Below are 18,492 nucleotides of genomic sequence, written 5' to 3' on the forward strand. Positions count from 1 at the left end.
GAGCACCCTATTTCTTTATTTTGAAGAATAATGCATTTTAGAAAGTGGTTTCCTTGAATCCCCAATGTTTGCCGCATCCTTGTCTTCAGCAGTAGGGTTTGTGGTTAGTGGTCTGCAATTTGCACCATTTGCACTCCAGATTTTGACTGGTTTGTTTGAGCTAAGCTCGTTCCCCTTTCAGTTTGGCAAGTTTTATTTCCATATTTGGGGTGATCATGTGCGGTGTGGTAGATGTCAGAATCAAGCAGTACCTGGAGCTCTGCTGCACTAAGGCTTGACTCGGTGTGGTAGGTTGCCTCTGCCTGTTCCTGTGATGTCTGGTGAGTACGGGGAACTCTATAGCTGTACTTCAGGTTTGAGAGTTATTCAGAGATCTAGGAATGACTTTAAATTTAGAAGTTTCAGCTGTGGCATGGCTGTGTTATGCTGTAAGGAAATCTGCACCTTACGAGCCTGGCATCTCCGTAGAGGAAATGGAAGGAGGGATGAAATGGTGAGCACCAAACTCTGATAGTGGTCATCATTGTCAGCGGGCGCAACACGGGCATTGTTGGCAAGTGTTTTACAAACAGAATTTTTGTCGTCACTCTAGTTGTATTTGTGAGGAGTGCTTTTGTTGCGTCATAGGCATGCTTTAAATGTAGGTTGCAATTTTGTGCTGCTGCTTTTGGGTGTATGCATGTCCTTTTCAGCCATGCCTGACCAACTATTGTCCTTCGGATCACTGCCAGGTTAGACCTGTGCAAATCATGGGACTATCTAGGTTACTTGTTCTAGCAGGCGTCTCTCTTGAGCATTTCACGGACTGCATCTCACTCCGATTCTTTGTAGCCTTGGCAAAACAGTAACTGCATTGCAACTGGATGAGCATGTTAATCAGTAACAATCTAAAACACACCTGCCTTCCCTGCTCCATGCAATTCTTACTCTTCAGCCTGAAGCTTCCTGTGAGTGGCTTGTTGTACCTAATATCACTAATCATTTATTTGTCTGATTGTTCCAACTTGTGTTTCCCGCAGCAGTATGTACACTTTGGATGATTACTACATGTTTTAATTCTTTGCCTCCAGTTTACCTATAGCTTCTGGGCTAGTAAATCTTGAGTTAAACAACCCCAAAATAATCTTGACCCTTGCTGCAGACTTGTAGATGGGTAGGGTTGACTTGTTCTTCACTAGTTTTCAAAACTTCCTTAAGTAGTTTGGTCATTGCCACTGATTGGTGTCCCCCTTCTCCAGCTGAGATGGTATTTTAATATTTTTCTCTTTTGTAAGTCATTTGTTTGTTTTGTTATACCTAGAGACAGTAGAAGTTTATTTTCAAATTGCTGGCGGTCTCTGCCTTAGAACTTGCTGCTGCTTTCTAAACACAGATTTCCTTTTTTCAGTTGAAGGAACTGGAGGAGGAATGGGTGAAGCTGCCTCAGACTGCCCCGAAGCAGACCCGTTTTCTGCGCTCCCAGCAAGACTTGAAAGCCAAGTTTGAGCAACAGCAGGCGGCCGGTGGAGATGCTGATGCTGGTAAGTCAGTCTCCCGCGGCCATCACTAATGCAAATGGGCAAGTATTTATTGAACGGGGTTTAACGTAGTCTTCACTTGTATCATGTTATCTGCCTTTAGCTGCGTTCTTTGAATGGTGATTTGGCAGCATGCAAGACCTCTGCTTCTGTTTGCCTTGGCTACAGTATACGTTTAGTGTGGACCTATCTTTCTGGGTAACAGAACATACAGCATAGAATATTCTAGCAGCAAAGATTGGGTGGGGGTAAAAATAACTAGCAGTCAAACACCTTAGCATTAAAATGAAGTAAAGAAAACTTCAACAATACAGCAGAAGAGATTATAGCAGGGAAAACGCAGAGTGCAGTACACTGTAGCTGAACCTTGGCTGAGGATACTTGGTAAGAGGACTTGTTCGAGGTCTGGATTTACTTCCAATTTTAAAGATTTCTGTTGAGGTGTAAGGAAAGGCCTTTTTTGTGTGGTCACCCCCAAGTTTTTTGGCTGATGCTGCTAGTTTTTCAGCTCGGCAAGCACTGAGGCCTACTAATCATGCCTTAGAGCCAGTGACCTTACCCTAAAGTATAAGTCAAGTTGCCTGTACCCAATTTTAAAGGGCCAACTTACCTTAAAGTCCTTAGAGTATGGTACCCTGGTATGTAAGTTGGAGGAGTACCCTAGGGCTGGTTGTGCTACCCTGGAGTTCCTCCAAGTACGAGTCTCTCGGGCCACTGCAGACTGGTAGAGCAGTCGTGCACTGCTAGCCCGACTTTGCCTTTGAAAACAAGGGCAGAGTCCCCACTTCCCTGTACATCTTTGTCACTCCTCTGTCAGGCCTGCCCAGTCCTTAGGCAGGAAGCTACATATGTTCCGAACATGGAGTTAACATGTCTTGAAAGTAAACATGTGAAAATACATTTTTTTCTGTGGAAAGACTAGGCCACCCAATTGGTGACCCCCACATCCCCCCCTTCAGCTTTGTTAAAAGGTGCGACCAAAGTGGATGCTCCAGGATATCAAACAGCTCGTTGCGTTAAACCAGAGTGGTATCTCAAGCTGATGGTAATGTAACTTGTTGCAGTGAGCAACTTGTAGAAAGCTGCTACCTTGTCATTAAAACTCTGGTGCCTCCCCAAGCACTCATTATGACTTTTTCTTTGTGCCATCTGGTTTGGACGGGTGCTCCAGTTAGACAGTTGTGGAGCTCTTCTGTTCACTCAGTTCCTTCCCTCCATCTGTAGTGTACTTAGATCGTGTCTCCTTTACTTTGTCTCAGGCCAGTGTTTCATTACTTCTCTTGAGTGGGGTCTTGGTTGACCATGGCCCCACCTGGGCCTCGCTCTTCAGGGCCTACTCCCGTCAGTCATGTCTCAATGGTGTTGGAATGGATGCCATTGAGCTGCCCAGTCTGGGATTGCAGAGCACTTCCTCGCGCTTTGCGGCATGGAGGGCCACTGTATGGAGCCTGGGCTCTGCCCGAACTCTGAACTGAGGGCGCCCACAGCCTCCCTCCCTTCCAGAGAAGAAGGGAGAGGGCTTCCACCTTTGCCAAGCCCCGCTCGCTCTTAGGAGAACTGGTAAGCACTGAATTGGTTCTGGTTACGATGCCTCATGGGTGGCGGGACATCAACAGTGACTGCCATTCAAGACGGAGCCCAGGCATCTGCAGACATTTTCCTTGCATTCCTCGGTTCATGTTCCAGCTAGATGCCTGGGGGCTGGACCTTCGTGGAGGGATGGTTTGCCACAAACAGATGGTTACAGAGTAACTAACATTATCCTAATTGTTCACTTTCACATAGCAATTAGCTTTATGCAGGGTAGTCCGGCGATAATTTAAACTTTAGGCGGACCACAACTGCTGTTATACAATCAAAATAGGACAGCGTCAGTGTTTTTTGTTTTTTACTGACCCAAGAGAAAGAATGAAGTTTCAGGGTTTTTTGTTTAAAAAAAAAAAAAAAAATCTTTAGATACAGTTGGAAGGAGACAGTTTTGTTGCGTTAGGAATTAATACATTTTGTAGTTGAGAATAGAGCTAAAAAGGGAGATATATGTACAGGAGGAAGGCTGTTTTCACTGGGTTTAGATTTAAGCGGAGGAAAGAAAATTAGTTTTTCTCAGGAAGATTTAGGGTTATATATCAAAGAGAACTGGGTTAGAGGTCCAGTGTAGGCTCTTTTGTGTGATTTGTGGGCACATTCCTGATCTAGAATTTTAACTTAAAGTGCTCTATGCCTTGGGCCAATATAGTCACAGAAAAAACCAAAGGTTAAAGTAACGTGTGTGTTAGGAGTGATTAAAAATAGGTGAAGGTGTAGGTTATCTCTACTCCGGACTATTTTTTTCTGTGGACTGTTATTGCCAGGCATGCATGTGTCTCAGTTGTCCTTTGCAGAGGCCTCCTGTGGCCTATTCTGGGGACTCCTTGATGTCCTGGAAGACTTCCCTCATTTCCTTAAGGCAGTGGTTCTCAAACATGTTAATGCTGCGCCCCCCAATGGGGGAAAATAAAATTATCAGGCCCCCCCCTCAGAGTTGTTTACAATTATTCTATTAAGTTGGCTGTTTAAATATGTCTAAACTTATTTAAACTTTGCAGTTAAGTTGTTACCTTTTTAAAAATGTAGTAAAAGTATTTCTGCTTTAAAAAAAAAAAAAAAAGCAGTTATCTGCATAATGCCTCTTTTGGCCAGAGCCTGTTCCCTCCCATCCCCCCCGGGATCACTTGAGCCCCCCAGTTTGAAGACCCCTTCCTTAAGGGGTAGTTTGGGGTGTGGGGATGGACTACTAGCTTCTTGAAGTGAGCATCTGAACTCTTGTTCATGCCGCCTCTGGGACCATTCCTTTCCCACGTCTCAGCTTCCTCCCATTAAAAGAAAGTTATTATAATTGACTTGTTCCTTGGTGCCTTGCTCAAAGCTGTTTCCATTTATCTTCTGTGCTAGGAGGTGATGATGACGATGAAGTGTTGCCTCAAGTGGATGCCTACGAACTGTTGAGTGCTGTAGAGATCCTCTCTAAACTACCCAAAGACTTCTATGACAAAATTGTAAGTAAACGAGTTACGTTTGGTTTAAGAAAGCCTCTTCTTAAACCTGCTACCTAGTAATGTGACTTACTGGCTTTGCCTAGGAGGAGACATGAAAAGGTGTAAGTCACATCTTTGGGAAGTATTGACTTGGCTATACTTTTTAGCCATATTGTACATCACCGCCGGTGCTGTGCAGTAAGACTTTAAGAAAATAAATCCTATTATTTTGTAGGTGCCTGCCCCTACAAAAGGACACAGCCACATGTTTTTCTTTTTATTTACCGATCCAGCTTGCATCTGCAAATAAAAAGGAAAAAGTATGTGTTGTAGGGGCAATGCTCAGGGGGGGGGGGGAGGGGTGGTTGAAACCACCTGGGTGGAGAAGTGAAGACAAAAAAAAAGCAAACGGGCAAGAGGTCAACTTGCAGCTAGGAGGGGGAGAAACACTCCGGAGAGAAAGCAATGCAGGTGGAGAGGGCACAAGAGGGGAGCGTATCACGGGAGGGAGGGACTTAACCCTTGGAGCTGTAGTTGCATCAGCCCCGCTCCCAGACCCATGAGGACTCCTTTGGTAGTGTGCTACCTCAGCAGCAGTCAAAGGGGGTTAGTTTCCTTGCTTGCACCAGGGCCCATGGCATCTTTCCTACACTATTGGTGGAGAATCACCCGGGCAAGAGAGCAACACTTGGGGAGGGAGAGAAGCACATTAGGGAGACAGCAGAAAAGACATGCCCTCTCTTGGAGTGCGTAAGTGAATAGGAAAGAAGTAACGCCTAAAGTGAAGTGTAAAGGTTCAGCATTGCGCCCCTGCTCCTGCAGAGGGGACACAGACGAAGGGAAGCCCAGACATGCTAATGAGTAAGAAACCAGCTGAGTGACTCTGACAGTAGGTCTCACAACAGACCACGTTTGTGCAGTATAGCAGCTGGGACCTTGAAGTCGGTCAGCTGAGCTTAAAGAAGCTCGGCTCGTTTGCAAGATGAATGTGATCCTGTGCTTGTGGTGATACCGGCAACGTTTCTTCAAACTATATGGCACTCGGCAGTGCATTATCGTTGCAGACACCGCAGCCAAGCAAGTATAGGGTTCACGAAAAGGCTGCAGTGCATAAAATGGACTTGTAAGAGCCTTGAAGCTGAAATGAGTGGCACCGGATAGGCTTGATTAGTGAATTGTGTGTTTGTTTTTCTCCAGTAGCTCTTGCCTGAGCCTTGCATCCTAAGCTCATTAAAGTTTGAGATGCACGAACGCCTTGCCTACAGCAGAGGCCTTTCATAAGTCTCCCCAAGCACACTGGTCAGTCGCCTGCAGCACTTGAGTACCTGATCGTGTGGCACGTCTGACTCCAGACCAGTAGCGGCGTCTTTAGATCACTTTGAGAACCAGCTCCTTTACACTTCAAAGTTGAAAGCTACTACTTTGTAGAATTTGCTAAATCAACAAATTAATTCTGTTGAAAAACACTTCTGTAAAAAAATGTGGATCAAATAGATTTGGATTTATAGGGGAAAAATCGGTTTCTTGTAAATAGCTGTGTGCGTACTGGGCTTCGAGATGCACTGAGCAACAAAACAGCGAGTGCTGGTCCCTTGGTCGTGTGTTGCGTTAACGCCACTCCGTGGTATTCCACCTCACTGCTTCTTACCTCAATAACTCTGCCTTAGAATCTTCCGCTGATCGGCAGCAGAGGACTCTGTGCCATCTGGAGATGGTCGAACGCGAGGAATCCTTCTTTCCAGTTGTGGCATAAAAGACAAGAATAGGCAAAGTAAACGGGTCTCTCCTTCCAGGCCTGTTGATTGCTAAAGGACACGAAGTGGATTGGGGAAGACTTCAAAGCAATGCTGAGGGTGGGGAGCCGCACAGAAATGTGATGACCAGTATGGAGATTGTGGCTAACAAAGGATGTGGTGTCCTGGTCAGGGCTGCCACGGGGAACTGGGGTTGAGTCCCAGTGTCTGCTCACTTGTGTGATCCGTGCGCACGTTCCGAATCTCCTTGTGCCAAATAAATGAATGCCGCCTTGTGTAACATAACATGGTTCCTGCAATGCGCTCAATGCCCTGGGCTGATATATTCATTGAAAAAGTCAAAGGTTAATTAATGTAACGTTCTGGTTAGGTGTGATATTTTTTTATTTTTTTAAATACAACCATTAGAAATTCACAGAAAAAAGCAAAGGTTAAAGTAACATTCTAGTTAGGTGAATGTCGGTGGCAACTTTAACGCACAAAAACACAGAAATTCACAAGTTACCACAGCTAACTATTAGCTGTGTCCTTGCCGTACACTGCTTATGACCTAACCTAATTTGTCATCACTGCTGCCATACACCCTGGAGACAGCTAGAGCGCTTTCTCCCATGGGCGTCTGACTCCTCTGAGTGAGCTAGGTCCCTAAGTCCAAACAGAACGCTTTCTTAAATAGACTTACCTCGAGAGTCTCTTTAGCCTCTGTCACACAGAGCACAATCCGTGGGCGAAGATCTAGCTTCTTCCAAATTTGGAGTCATTTTGTTCAGCAGTTTTTGTTGTAGCCCTGCCGAAAAATTTATGGAAAATGCATTAATAGTTTGCATTTTGGGACCCTCTTTCTTGTACTCTGGTTAACAGATCACCCCAAATCTTTCCATGCACAAACTAGTCAAAAGGTAGCACCTTTTTTAAAAAAAAAAAAAAAATTTTTTTTTAGGGATTTGTCAAACGGGCTGTAGGAAGTTGGCTCTGTATGTGCTATTTCAAAGTAAGGAATAGCATGCACAGAGTCCAAGGGTTCCCCTTAGAGGTAAAATAGTGGTAAAAAATAGATAATACTAATGCTCTATTTTGTGGTAGTGTGGTCGAGCAGTAGGCTTATCCAAGGAGTAGTGTTAAGCATTTGTTGTACATACACATAGACAATAAATGAGGTACACACACTCAGAGACAAATCCAGCCAATAGGTTTTTGTATAGAAAAATATCTTTTCTTAGTTTATTTTAAGAACCACAGGTTCAAATTCTACATGTAATAGCTCATTCGAAAGGTATTGCAGGTAAGTACTTTAGGAACTTCAAATCATCAAAATTGCATGTATACTTTTCAAGTTATTCACAAATAGCTGTTTTAAAAGTGGACACTTAGTGCAATTTTCACAGTTCCTAGGGGAGGTAAGTATTTGTTAGTTTTACCAGGTAAGTAAGACACTTACAGGGTTCAGTTCTTGGTCCAAGGTAGCCCACCGTTGGGGGTTCAGAGCAACCCCAAAGTCACCACACCAGCAGCTCAGGGCCGGTCAGGTGCAGAGTTCAAAGTGGTGCCCAAAACACATAGGCTAGAATGGAGAGAAGGGGGTGCCCCGGTTCCGGTCTGCTTGCAGGTAAGTACCCGCGTCTTCGGAGGGCAGACCAGGGGGGTTTTGTAGGGCACCGGGGGGGACACAAGTCCACACAGAAATTTCACCCTCAGCAGCGCGGGGGCGGCCGGGTGCAGTGTAGAAACAAGCGTCGGGTTTGTAATGGAAGTCAATGGGAGATCTAGGGATCTCTTCAGCGCTGCAGGCAGGCAAGGGGGGGGTTCCTCGGGGAAACCTCCACTTGGGCAAGGGAGAGGGACTCCTGGGGGTCACTCCTCCAGTGAAAGTCCGGTCCTTCAGGTCCTGGGGGCTGCGGGTGCAGGGTCTCTCCCAGGTGTCGGGACTTAGGATTCAAAGAGTCGCGGTCAGGGGAAGCCTCGGGATTCCCTCTGCAGGCGGCGCTGTGGGGGCTCAGGGGGGACAGGTTTTTGTACTCACAGTCTTAGAGTAGTCCTGGGGTCCCTCCTGAGGTGTTGGATCGCCACCAGCCGAGTCGGGGTCGCCGGGTGCAGTGTTGCAAGTCTCACGCCTTTTGCGGGGAGCTTGCAGGGTTCTTTAAAGCTGCTGGAAACAAAGTTGCAGCCTTTCTTGGAGCAGGTCCGCTGTCCTCGGGAGTTTCTTGTCTTTTCGAAGCAGGGGCAGTCCTCAGAGGATGTCGAGGTCGCTGGTCCCTTTGGAAGGCGTCGCTGGAGCAGGATCTTTGGAAGGCAGGAGACAGGCCGGTGAGTTTCTGGGGCCAAGGCAGTAGTCGTCTTCTGGTCTTCCTCTGCAGGGGTTTTCAGCTAGGCAGTCCTTCTTCTTGTAGTTGCAGGAATCTAATTTTCTAGGGTTCAGGGTAGCCCTTAAATACTAAATTTAAGGGCGTGTTTAGGTCTGGGGGGTTAGTAGCCAATGGCTACTAGCCCTGAGGGTGGGTACACCCTCTTTGTGCCTCCTCCCAAGGGGAGGGGGTCACAATCCTAACCCTATTGGGGGAATCCTCCATCTGCAAGATGGAGGATTTCTAAAAGTTAGAGTCACTTCAGCTCAGGACACCTTAGGGGCTGTCCTGACTGGCCAGTGACTCCTCCTTGTTGCTTTCTTTGTTCCCTCCAGCCTTGCCGCCAAAAGTGGGGGCCGTGGCCGGAGGGGGCGGGCAACTCCACTAAGCTGGAGTGCCCTGCTGGGCTGTGACAAAGGGGTGAGCCTTTGAGGCTCACCGCCAGGTGTCACAGCTCCTGCCTGGGGGAGGTGTTAGCATCTCCACCCAGTGCAGGCTTTGTTACTGGCCTCAGAGTGACAAAGGCACTCTCCCCATGGGGCCAGCAACATGTCTCTGGTGTGGCAGGCTGCTGGAACTAGTCAGCCTACACAGACAGTCGGTTAAGTTTCAGGGGGCACCTCTAAGGTGCCCTCTGTGGTGTATTTTACAATAAAATGTACACTGGCATCAGTGTGCATTTATTGTGCTGAGAAGTTTGATACCAAACTTCCCAGTTTTCAGTGTAGCCATTATGGTGCTGTGGAGTTCGTGTTTGACAGACTCCCAGACCATATACTCTTATGGCTACCCTGCACTTACAATGTCTAAGGTTTTGTTTAGACACTGTAGGGGTACCATGCTCATGCACTGGTACCCTCACCTATGGTATAGTGCACCCTGCCTTAGGGCTGTAAGGCCTGCTAGAGGGGTGTCTTACCTATACTGCATAGGCAGTGAGAGGCTGGCATGGCACCCTGAGGGGAGTGCCATGTCGACTTACTCGTTTTGTCCTCACTAGCACACACAAGCTGGCAAGCAGTGTGTCTGTGCTGAGTGAGAGGTCTCCAGGGTGGCATAAGACATGCTGCATCCCTTAGAGACCTTCCTTGGCATCAGGGCCCTTGGTACTAGAAGTACCAGTTACAAGGGACTTATCTGGATGCCAGGGTCTGCCAATTGTGGATACAAAAGTACAGGTTAGGGAAAGAACACTGGTGCTGGGGCCTGGTTAGCAGGCCTCAGCACACTTTCAATTGTAAACATAGCATCAGCAAAGGCAAAAAGTCAGGGGGCAACCATGCCAAGGAGGCATTTCCTTACACAACCCCCCCCCAAACGAAAGAGGATGAGACTAACCTTTCCCAAGAGAGTCTTCATTTTCTAAGTGGAAGAACCTGGAAAGGCCATCTGCATTGGCATGGGCAGTCCCAGGTCTGTGTTCCACTATAAAGTCCATTCCCTGTAGGGAGATGGACCACCTCAACAGTTTAGGATTTTCACCTTTCATTTGCATCAGCCATTTGAGAGGTCTGTGGTCAGTTTGAACTAGGAAGTGAGTCCCAAAGAGGTATGGCCTCAGCTTCTTCAGGGACCAAACCACAGCAAAGGCCTCCCTCTCAATGGCACTCCAACGCTGCTCCCTGGGGAGTAACCTCCTGCTAATGAAAGCAACAGGCTGGTCAAGGCCATCATCATTTGTTTGGGACAAAACTGCCCCTATCCCATGTTCAGAGGCATCAGTCTGCACAATGAACTGCTTAGAATAATCTGGAGCTTTGAGAACTGGTGCTGAGCACATTGCTTGTTTCAGGGTGTCAAAGGCCTGTTGGCAGTCCACAGTCCAGTTCACTTTCTTGGGCATTTTCTTGGAGGTGAGCTCAGTGAGGGCTGTCACAATGGATCCATATCCCTTCACAAACCTCCTGTAGTACCCAGTCAAGCCAAGGAATGCCCTGACTTGAGTCTGGGTTTTTGGAGCTACCCAGTCCAGAATGGTCTGGATCTTGGGTTGGAGTGGCTGAACTTGGCCTCCACCTACAAGGTGGCCCAAGTAAACCACAGTTCCCTGCCCTATCTGGCATTTGGATGCCTTGATAGAGAGGCCTGCAGATTGCAGAGCCTTCAAAACCTTCTTCAGGTGGACCAGGTGATCCTGCCAGGTGGAGCTAAAGACAGCAATATCATCAAGATAAGCTGTGCTAAAGGACTCCAAGCCAGCAAGGACTTGATTCACCAACCTTTGGAAGGTGGCAGGGGCATTCTTTAAACCAAAGGGCATAACAGTAAACTGATAATGCCCATCAGGTGTGGAGAATGCTGTCTTTTCTTTTGCTCCAGGCGCCATTTTTATTTGCCAGTACCCTGCTGTCAAGTCAAAGGTACTTAGAAATTTGGCAGCACCTAACTTATCAATGAGCTCATCAGCTCTTGGAATTGGATGGGCATCTGTCTTGGTGACAGAGTTGAGCCCTCTGTAGTCCACACAAAACCTCATCTCTTTCTTTCCATCTTTGGTGTGAGGTTTGGGGACTAAGACCACTGGGCTAGCCCAGGGGCTGTCAGAGCGCTCAATCACTCCCAATTCCAGCATCTTGTGGACTTCCATCTTGATGCTTTCCTTAACATGGTCAGACTGTCTGAAGATTTTGTTCTTGACAGGCATGCTGTCTCCTGTGTCCACATCATGGGTACACAGGTGTGTCTGACCAGGGGTTAGGGAGAAAAGCTCAGGAAACTGTTGTAGGACTCTCCTACAATCAGCCTGCTGTTGGCCAGAGAGGGTGTCTGAGTAGATCACTCCATCTACTGTGCCATCTTTTGGGTCTGATGACAGAAGATCAGGGAGAGGTTCACTCTCTGCCTCCTGATCCTCATCTGTTACCATTAACAGATTCACATCAGCCCTGTCATGGAAGAGCTTAAGGCGGTTCACATGGATCACCCTCTTGGGGCTCCTGCTTGTGCCCAGGTCCACCAGGTAGGTGACCTGACTCTTCCTCTCTAGCACTGGGTAAGGGCCACTCCATTTGTCCTGGAGTGCCCTGGGAGCCACAGGCTCCAGAACCCAGACTTTCTGCCCTGGTTGGAACTCAACCAGTGCAGCCTTTTGGTCATACCAAAACTTCTGGAGTTGTTGGCTGGCCTCAAGGTTTTTGGTTGCCTTTTCCATGTACTCTGCCATTCTAGAGCGAAGGCCAAGTACATAGTCCACTATGTCCTGTTTAGGCTCATGGAGAGGTCTCTCCCAGCCTTCTTTAACAAGGGCAAGTGGTCCCCTTACAGGATGACCAAACAGAAGTTCAAAGGGTGAGAACCCTACTCCCTTCTGTGGTACCTCCCTGTAAGCGAAAAGCAGACATGGCAGGAGGACATCCCATCTCCTTTTGAGTTTTTCTGGGAGCCCCATGATCATGCCCTTTAATGTCTTGTTGAATCTCTCAACTAAGCCATTAGTTTGTGGATGGTAAGGTGTAGTGAATTTATAAGTCACTCCACACTCATTCCACATGTGCTTTAGGTATGCTGACATGAAGTTGGTACCTCTGTCAGACACCACCTCCTTAGGGAAACCCACTCTGGTAAAGATACCAATGAGGGCCTTGGCTACTGCAGGGGCAGTAGTCGACCTAAGGGGAATAGCTTCAGGATACCTGGTAGCATGATCCACTACTACCAGGATATACATATTTCCTGAGGCTGTGGGAGGTTCCAGTGGACCAACTATGTCCACACCCACTCTTTCAAAGGGCACCCCCACCACAGGAAGTGGAATGAGGGGGGCCTTTGGATGCCCACCTGTCTTACCACTGGCTTGACAGGTGGGGCAGGAGAGGCAAAACTCCTTAACCATGTTGGACATATTGGGCCAGTAGAAGTGGTTGACTAACCTCTCCCACGTCTTGGTTTGTCCCAAATGTCCAGCAAGGGGAATGTCATGGGCCAATGTTAGGATGAACTCTCTGAACAGCTGAGGCACTACCACTCTCCTAGTGGCACCAGGTTTGGGGTCTCTGGCCTCAGTGTACAGGAGCCCATCTTCCCAATAGACCCTATGTGTTCCATTTTTCTTGCCTTTGGACTCTTCAGCAGCTTGCTGCCTAAGGCCTTCAAGAGAGGGACAGGTTTCTTGTCCCTTACACAGCTCCTCCCTTGAGGGTCCCCCTGGGCCTAAGAGCTCAACCTGATAAGGTTCAAGCTCCAAAGGCTCAGTTCCCTCAGAGGGCAGAACTTCTTCCTGAGAAGAGAGGTTCCCTTTCTTTTGCTGTGTTGCAGTTGGTTTCCCAACTGACTTTCCTGTTCTCTTGGTAGGCTGGGCCATTTTTCCAGACTCCAGCTCTACTTTTTCACCCTGTGCCTTGCATTGTGCTCTTGTTTTCACACACACCAGTTCAGGGATACCCAGCATTGCTGCATGGGTTTTTAGCTCTACCTCAGCCCATGCTGAGGACTCCAGGTCATTTCCAAGCAGACAGTCCACTGGGATATTTGAGGAGACCACCACCTGCTTCAGGCCATTGACCCCTCCCCATTCTAAAGTAACCATTGCCATGGGATGTACTTTTCTCTGATTGTCAGCGTTGGTGACTGTGTAAGTTTTTCCAGTCAGGTATTGGCCAGGGGAAACCAGTTTCTCTGTCACCATGGTGACACTGGCACCTGTATCCCTCAGGCCCTCTATTCTAGTCCCATTAATTAAGAGTTGCTGTCTGTATTTTTGCATGTTAGGCGGCCAGACAGCTAGTGTGGCTAAATCCACCCCACCCTCAGAAACTAGAGTAGCTTCAGTGTGGACCCTGATTTGCTCTGGGCACACTGTTGATCCCACTTGGAGACTAGCCATACCAGTGTTACCTGGATGGGAGTTTGGAGTGGAACCTTTCTTGGGACAGGCCTTGTCTCCAGTTTGGTGTCCATGCTGTTTACAGCTATGACACCAGGCCTTTTTGGGATCAAAGTTTTTACCCTTGTACCCATTGTTTTGTGAAGAGGCTCTGGGCCCACCCTCCTGTGCAGGTTTTTGGGGGCCTGTAGAAGACTCTTTACTATTTTTAGTTTTGGTTGTCTCATCACCCTTCTGCTGGGGAGTCTTTGTGACCCCTTTCTTTTGGTCACCCCCTGTTGAAGTCTTGGACACCCTTGTCTTGACCCAATGGTCCGCCTTCTTTCCCAATTCTTGGGGAGAAATTGGTCCTAGGTCTACCAGATGCTGATGCAGTTTATCATTGAAACAATTACTTAACAGGTGTTCTTTCACAAATAAATTGTACAGCCCATCATAATTACTTACACCACTGCCTTGAATCCAACCATCTAGTGTTTTCACTGAGTAGTCAACAAAGTCAACCCAGGTCTGGCTCGAGGATTTCTGAGCCCCCCTGAACCTAATCCTGTACTCCTCAGTGGAGAATCCAAAGCCCTCAATCAGGGTACCCTTCATGAGGTCATAAGATTCTGCATCTTGTCCAGAGAGTGTGAGGAGTCTATCCCTACACTTTCCTGTGAACATTTCCCAAAGGAGAGCACCCCAGTGAGATCTGTTCACTTTTCTGGTTACACAAGCCCTCTCAAAAGCTGTGAACCATTTGGTGATGTCATCACCATCTTCATATTTAGTTACAATCCCTTTGGGGATTTTCAACATGTCAGGAGAATCTCTGACCCTATTTATGTTGCTGCCACCATTGATGGGTCCTAGGCCCATCTCTTGTCTTTCCCTCTCTATGGCTAGGATCTGTCTTTCCAAAGCCAATCTTTTGGCCATCCTGGCTAACTGGATGTCCTCTTCACTGGAGTTATCCTCAGTGATCTCAGAGTTGTTGGTCCCTCCTGTGAGGGAACCAGTATCTCTGACTATTATTTGTGGAGTCAGGGCTTGAGAAGCCCTGCTCTCCCTAAGTAGGACTGGAGGGGGGGAATTTCCCTCCAAGTCACTATCTTCATCCTCTGAGTTGCCATCCTCAGAGGGGTTGGCCTTTTCAAACTCTGCCAAAAGCTCCTGGAGCTGTACTTTGGTAGGTTTGGGGCCCATTGCTATTTTCTTTAGTTTACAGAGTGACCTTAGCTCTCTCATCTGTAGATGGAGGTAAGGTGTGGTGTCGAGTTCCACCACATTCACATCTGTGCTAGACATTATGCTTCTAAAAGTTGGAATACTTTTTAAGAATCTAAAACTGGTTCTAGAATCTAATTCAAACTTTTACAAACTTTTAAACTCTAAAAGAAATGCTAAACAGGATCTAACACAAGGCCCTAGCAGGTCTTTTAAGAATTTAGAAAACTTTTCAAATTGCAAAAATCAATTTCTAATGACAATTTTGGAATTTGTCGTGTGATCAGGTATTGGCTGAGTAGTCCAGCAAATGCAAAGTCTTGTACCCCACCGCTGATCCACCAATGTAGGAAGTTGGCTCTGTATGTGCTATTTCAAAGTAAGGAATAGCATGCACAGAGTCCAAGGGTTCCCCTTAGAGGTAAAATAGTGGTAAAAAATAGATAATACTAATGCTCTATTTTGTGGTAGTGTGGTCGAGCAGTAGGCTTATCCAAGGAGTAGTGTTAAGCATTTGTTGTACATACACATAGACAATAAATGAGGTACACACACTCAGAGACAAATCCAGCCAATAGGTTTTTGTATAGAAAAATATCTTTTCTTAGTTTATTTTAAGAACCACAGGTTCAAATTCTACATGTAATAGCTCATTCGAAAGGTATTGCAGGTAAGTACTTTAGGAACTTCAAATCATCAAAATTGCATGTATACTTTTCAAGTTATTCACAAATAGCTGTTTTAAAAGTGGACACTTAGTGCAATTTTCACAGTTCCTAGGGGAGGTAAGTATTTGTTAGTTTTACCAGGTAAGTAAGACACTTACAGGGTTCAGTTCTTGGTCCAAGGTAGCCCACCGTTGGGGGTTCAGAGCAACCCCAAAGTCACCACACCAGCAGCTCAGGGCCGGTCAGGTGCAGAGTTCAAAGTGGTGCCCAAAACACATAGGCTAGAATGGAGAGAAGGGGGTGCCCCGGTTCCGGTCTGCTTGCAGGTAAGTACCCGCGTCTTCGGAGGGCAGACCAGGGGGGTTTTGTAGGGCACCGGGGGGGACACAAGTCCACACAGAAATTTCACCCTCAGCAGCGCGGGGGCGGCCGGGTGCAGTGTAGAAACAAGCGTCGGGTTTGTAATGGAAGTCAATGGGAGATCTAGGGATCTCTTCAGCGCTGCAGGCAGGCAAGGGGGGGGTTCCTCGGGGAAACCTCCACTTGGGCAAGGGAGAGGGACTCCTGGGGGTCACTCCTCCAGTGAAAGTCCGGTCCTTCAGGTCCTGGGGGCTGCGGGTGCAGGGTCTCTCCCAGGTGTCGGGACTTAGGATTCAAAGAGTCGCGGTCAGGGGAAGCCTCGGGATTCCCTCTGCAGGCGGCGCTGTGGGGGCTCAGGGGGGACAGGTTTTTGTACTCACAGTCTTAGAGTAGTCCTGGGGTCCCTCCTGAGGTGTTGGATCGCCACCAGCCGAGTCGGGGTCGCCGGGTGCAGTGTTGCAAGTCTCACGCCTTTTGCGGGGAGCTTGCAGGGTTCTTTAAAGCTGCTGGAAACAAAGTTGCAGCCTTTCTTGGAGCAGGTCCGCTGTCCTCGGGAGTTTCTTGTCTTTTCGAAGCAGGGGCAGTCCTCAGAGGATGTCGAGGTCGCTGGTCCCTTTGGAAGGCGTCGCTGGAGCAGGATCTTTGGAAGGCAGGAGACAGGCCGGTGAGTTTCTGGGGCCAAGGCAGTAGTCGTCTTCTGGTCTTCCTCTGCAGGGGTTTTCAGCTAGGCAGTCCTTCTTCTTGTAGTTGCAGGAATCTAATTTTCTAGGGTTCAGGGTAGCCCTTAAATACTAAATTTAAGGGCGTGTTTAGGTCTGGGGGGTTAGTAGCCAATGGCTACTAGCCCTGAGGGTGGGTACACCCTCTTTGTGCCTCCTCCCAAGGGGAGGGGGTCACAATCCTAACCCTATTGGGGGAATCCTCCATCTGCAAGATGGAGGATTTCTAAAAGTCAGAGTCACCTCAGCTCAGGACACCTTAGGGGCTGTCCTGACTGGCCAGTGACTCCTCCTTGTTGCTTTCTTTGTTCCCTCCAGCCTTGCCGCCAAAAGTGGGGGCCGTGGCCGGAGGGGGCGGGCAACTCCACTAAGCTGGAGTGCCCTGCTGGGCTGTGACAAAGGGGTGAGCCTTTGAGGCTCACCGCCAGGTGTCACAGCTCCTGCCTGGGGGAGGTGTTAGCATCTCCACCCAGTGCAGGCTTTGTTACTGGCCTCAGAGTGACAAAGGCACTCTCCCCATGGGGCCAGCAACATGTCTCTGGTGTGGCAGGCTGCTGGAACTAGTCAGCCTACACAGACAGTCGGTTAAGTTTCAGGGGGCACCTCTAAGGTGCCCTCTGTGGTGTATTTTACAATAAAATGTACACTGGCATCAGTGTGCATTTATTGTGCTGAGAAGTTTGATACCAAACTTCCCAGTTTTCAGTGTAGCCATTATGGTGCTGTGGAGTTCGTGTTTGACAGACTCCCAGACCATATACTCTTATGGCTACCCTGCACTTACAATGTCTAAGGTTTTGTTTAGACACTGTAGGGGTACCATGCTCATGCACTGGTACCCTCACCTATGGTATAGTGCACCCTGCCTTAGGGCTGTAAGGCCTGCTAGAGGGGTGTCTTACCTATACTGCATAGGCAGTGAGAGGCTGGCATGGCACCCTGAGGGGAGTGCCATGTCGACTTACTCGTTTTGTCCTCACTAGCACACACAAGCTGGCAAGCAGTGTGTCTGTGCTGAGTGAGAGGTCTCCAGGGTGGCATAAGACATGCTGCATCCCTTAGAGACCTTCCTTGGCATCAGGGCCCTTGGTACTAGAAGTACCAGTTACAAGGGACTTATCTGGATGCCAGGGTCTGCCAATTGTGGATACAAAAGTACAGGTTAGGGAAAGAACACTGGTGCTGGGGCCTGGTTAGCAGGCCTCAGCACACTTTCAATTGTAAACATAGCATCAGCAAAGGCAAAAAGTCAGGGGGCAACCATGCCAAGGAGGCATTTCCTTACACGGGCCCATGTTATTAGCAACACATGTTTCCTATGGAATAGCTGACCCTACTATAAGTACCGAGTGGGGACCTTCTCGGCTCATATCTATTTAAAAAATGTGTCTGTATATGTATATCCCCAAGCAATCTTTGCAGCCAGAGTTGTTTGGTAGGTTTCAACCTAAAACAAAAATAAGACCACAGTGCTACTTTTTGATGCAGTGAAGCTTGAACTTATGCTCGTCAGGAGAAATTGAATGCGCCTGACTGGCCATAGTAAGAGAATTGCCTCCAGCTGCACAGGGAGGGCTGTGCTATAGGTGTTCACACTGTTATACACTTTGTTTGGTTTGTTTGTTGTAGGAGGCTAAAAAGTGGCAAGAAAGGAAGGAGGCGCTGGAAGCCGTGGAGCTCTTGGTAAAGAATCCCAAGCTAGAAGCCGGGGACTACGCAGACTTGGTGAAGGCTTTGAAAAGGGTAATGCACACTGCTTAGTGGTTAAGCGGTGCACATTCTACTGATGTATATTGTATTAAAGATCTAGCTTTGAATTGCACTTACCGTTGGAGAAATTCTGTTTTTGCTACTTTCTCCATCCCTTGTTGGAAAAGAGGAGACTGCCGTTGTAATTGAGTGAGGGAGCGTGGGGCAAATCTTTGAAGTGTTTGGTACTTATAGATTGTTCTGTCACATTACAGGTTGTTGCAAAGGATACCAATGTCTTGCTGGTGGCTCTGGCAGCCAAATGCCTCACCGGATTGGCCACTGGACTGCGCAAGAAATTTGGAACGCATGCAACACATGTAAGTGAGAATCTTTTC

General features: G+C 47.8%; 1 protein-coding gene across 6 annotated transcripts in view; it reads left to right on the forward strand.

The window, feature by feature from the left end:
• Positions 1-18,492, forward strand: part of CKAP5 (cytoskeleton associated protein 5) — a 627,586-nt gene that overhangs the window by 166,464 nt on the left and 442,630 nt on the right. For all 6 annotated transcript variants that reach the window (XM_069221686.1, XM_069221689.1, XM_069221691.1 and 3 more), the window contains exons 6-9: positions 1,388-1,520; positions 4,449-4,552; positions 18,035-18,148; positions 18,370-18,474. In XM_069221686.1, the coding sequence (XP_069077787.1) occupies positions 1,388-1,520; positions 4,449-4,552; positions 18,035-18,148; positions 18,370-18,474 (456 nt within the window). The remainder of the gene's footprint in view (positions 1-1,387; positions 1,521-4,448; positions 4,553-18,034; positions 18,149-18,369; positions 18,475-18,492) is intronic.

The sequence above is a fragment of the Pleurodeles waltl genome, chromosome 3_1, assembly GCF_031143425.1.
Source record: "Pleurodeles waltl isolate 20211129_DDA chromosome 3_1, aPleWal1.hap1.20221129, whole genome shotgun sequence".
NCBI classification, from domain to species: Eukaryota; Metazoa; Chordata; class Amphibia; order Caudata; family Salamandridae; genus Pleurodeles; species Pleurodeles waltl.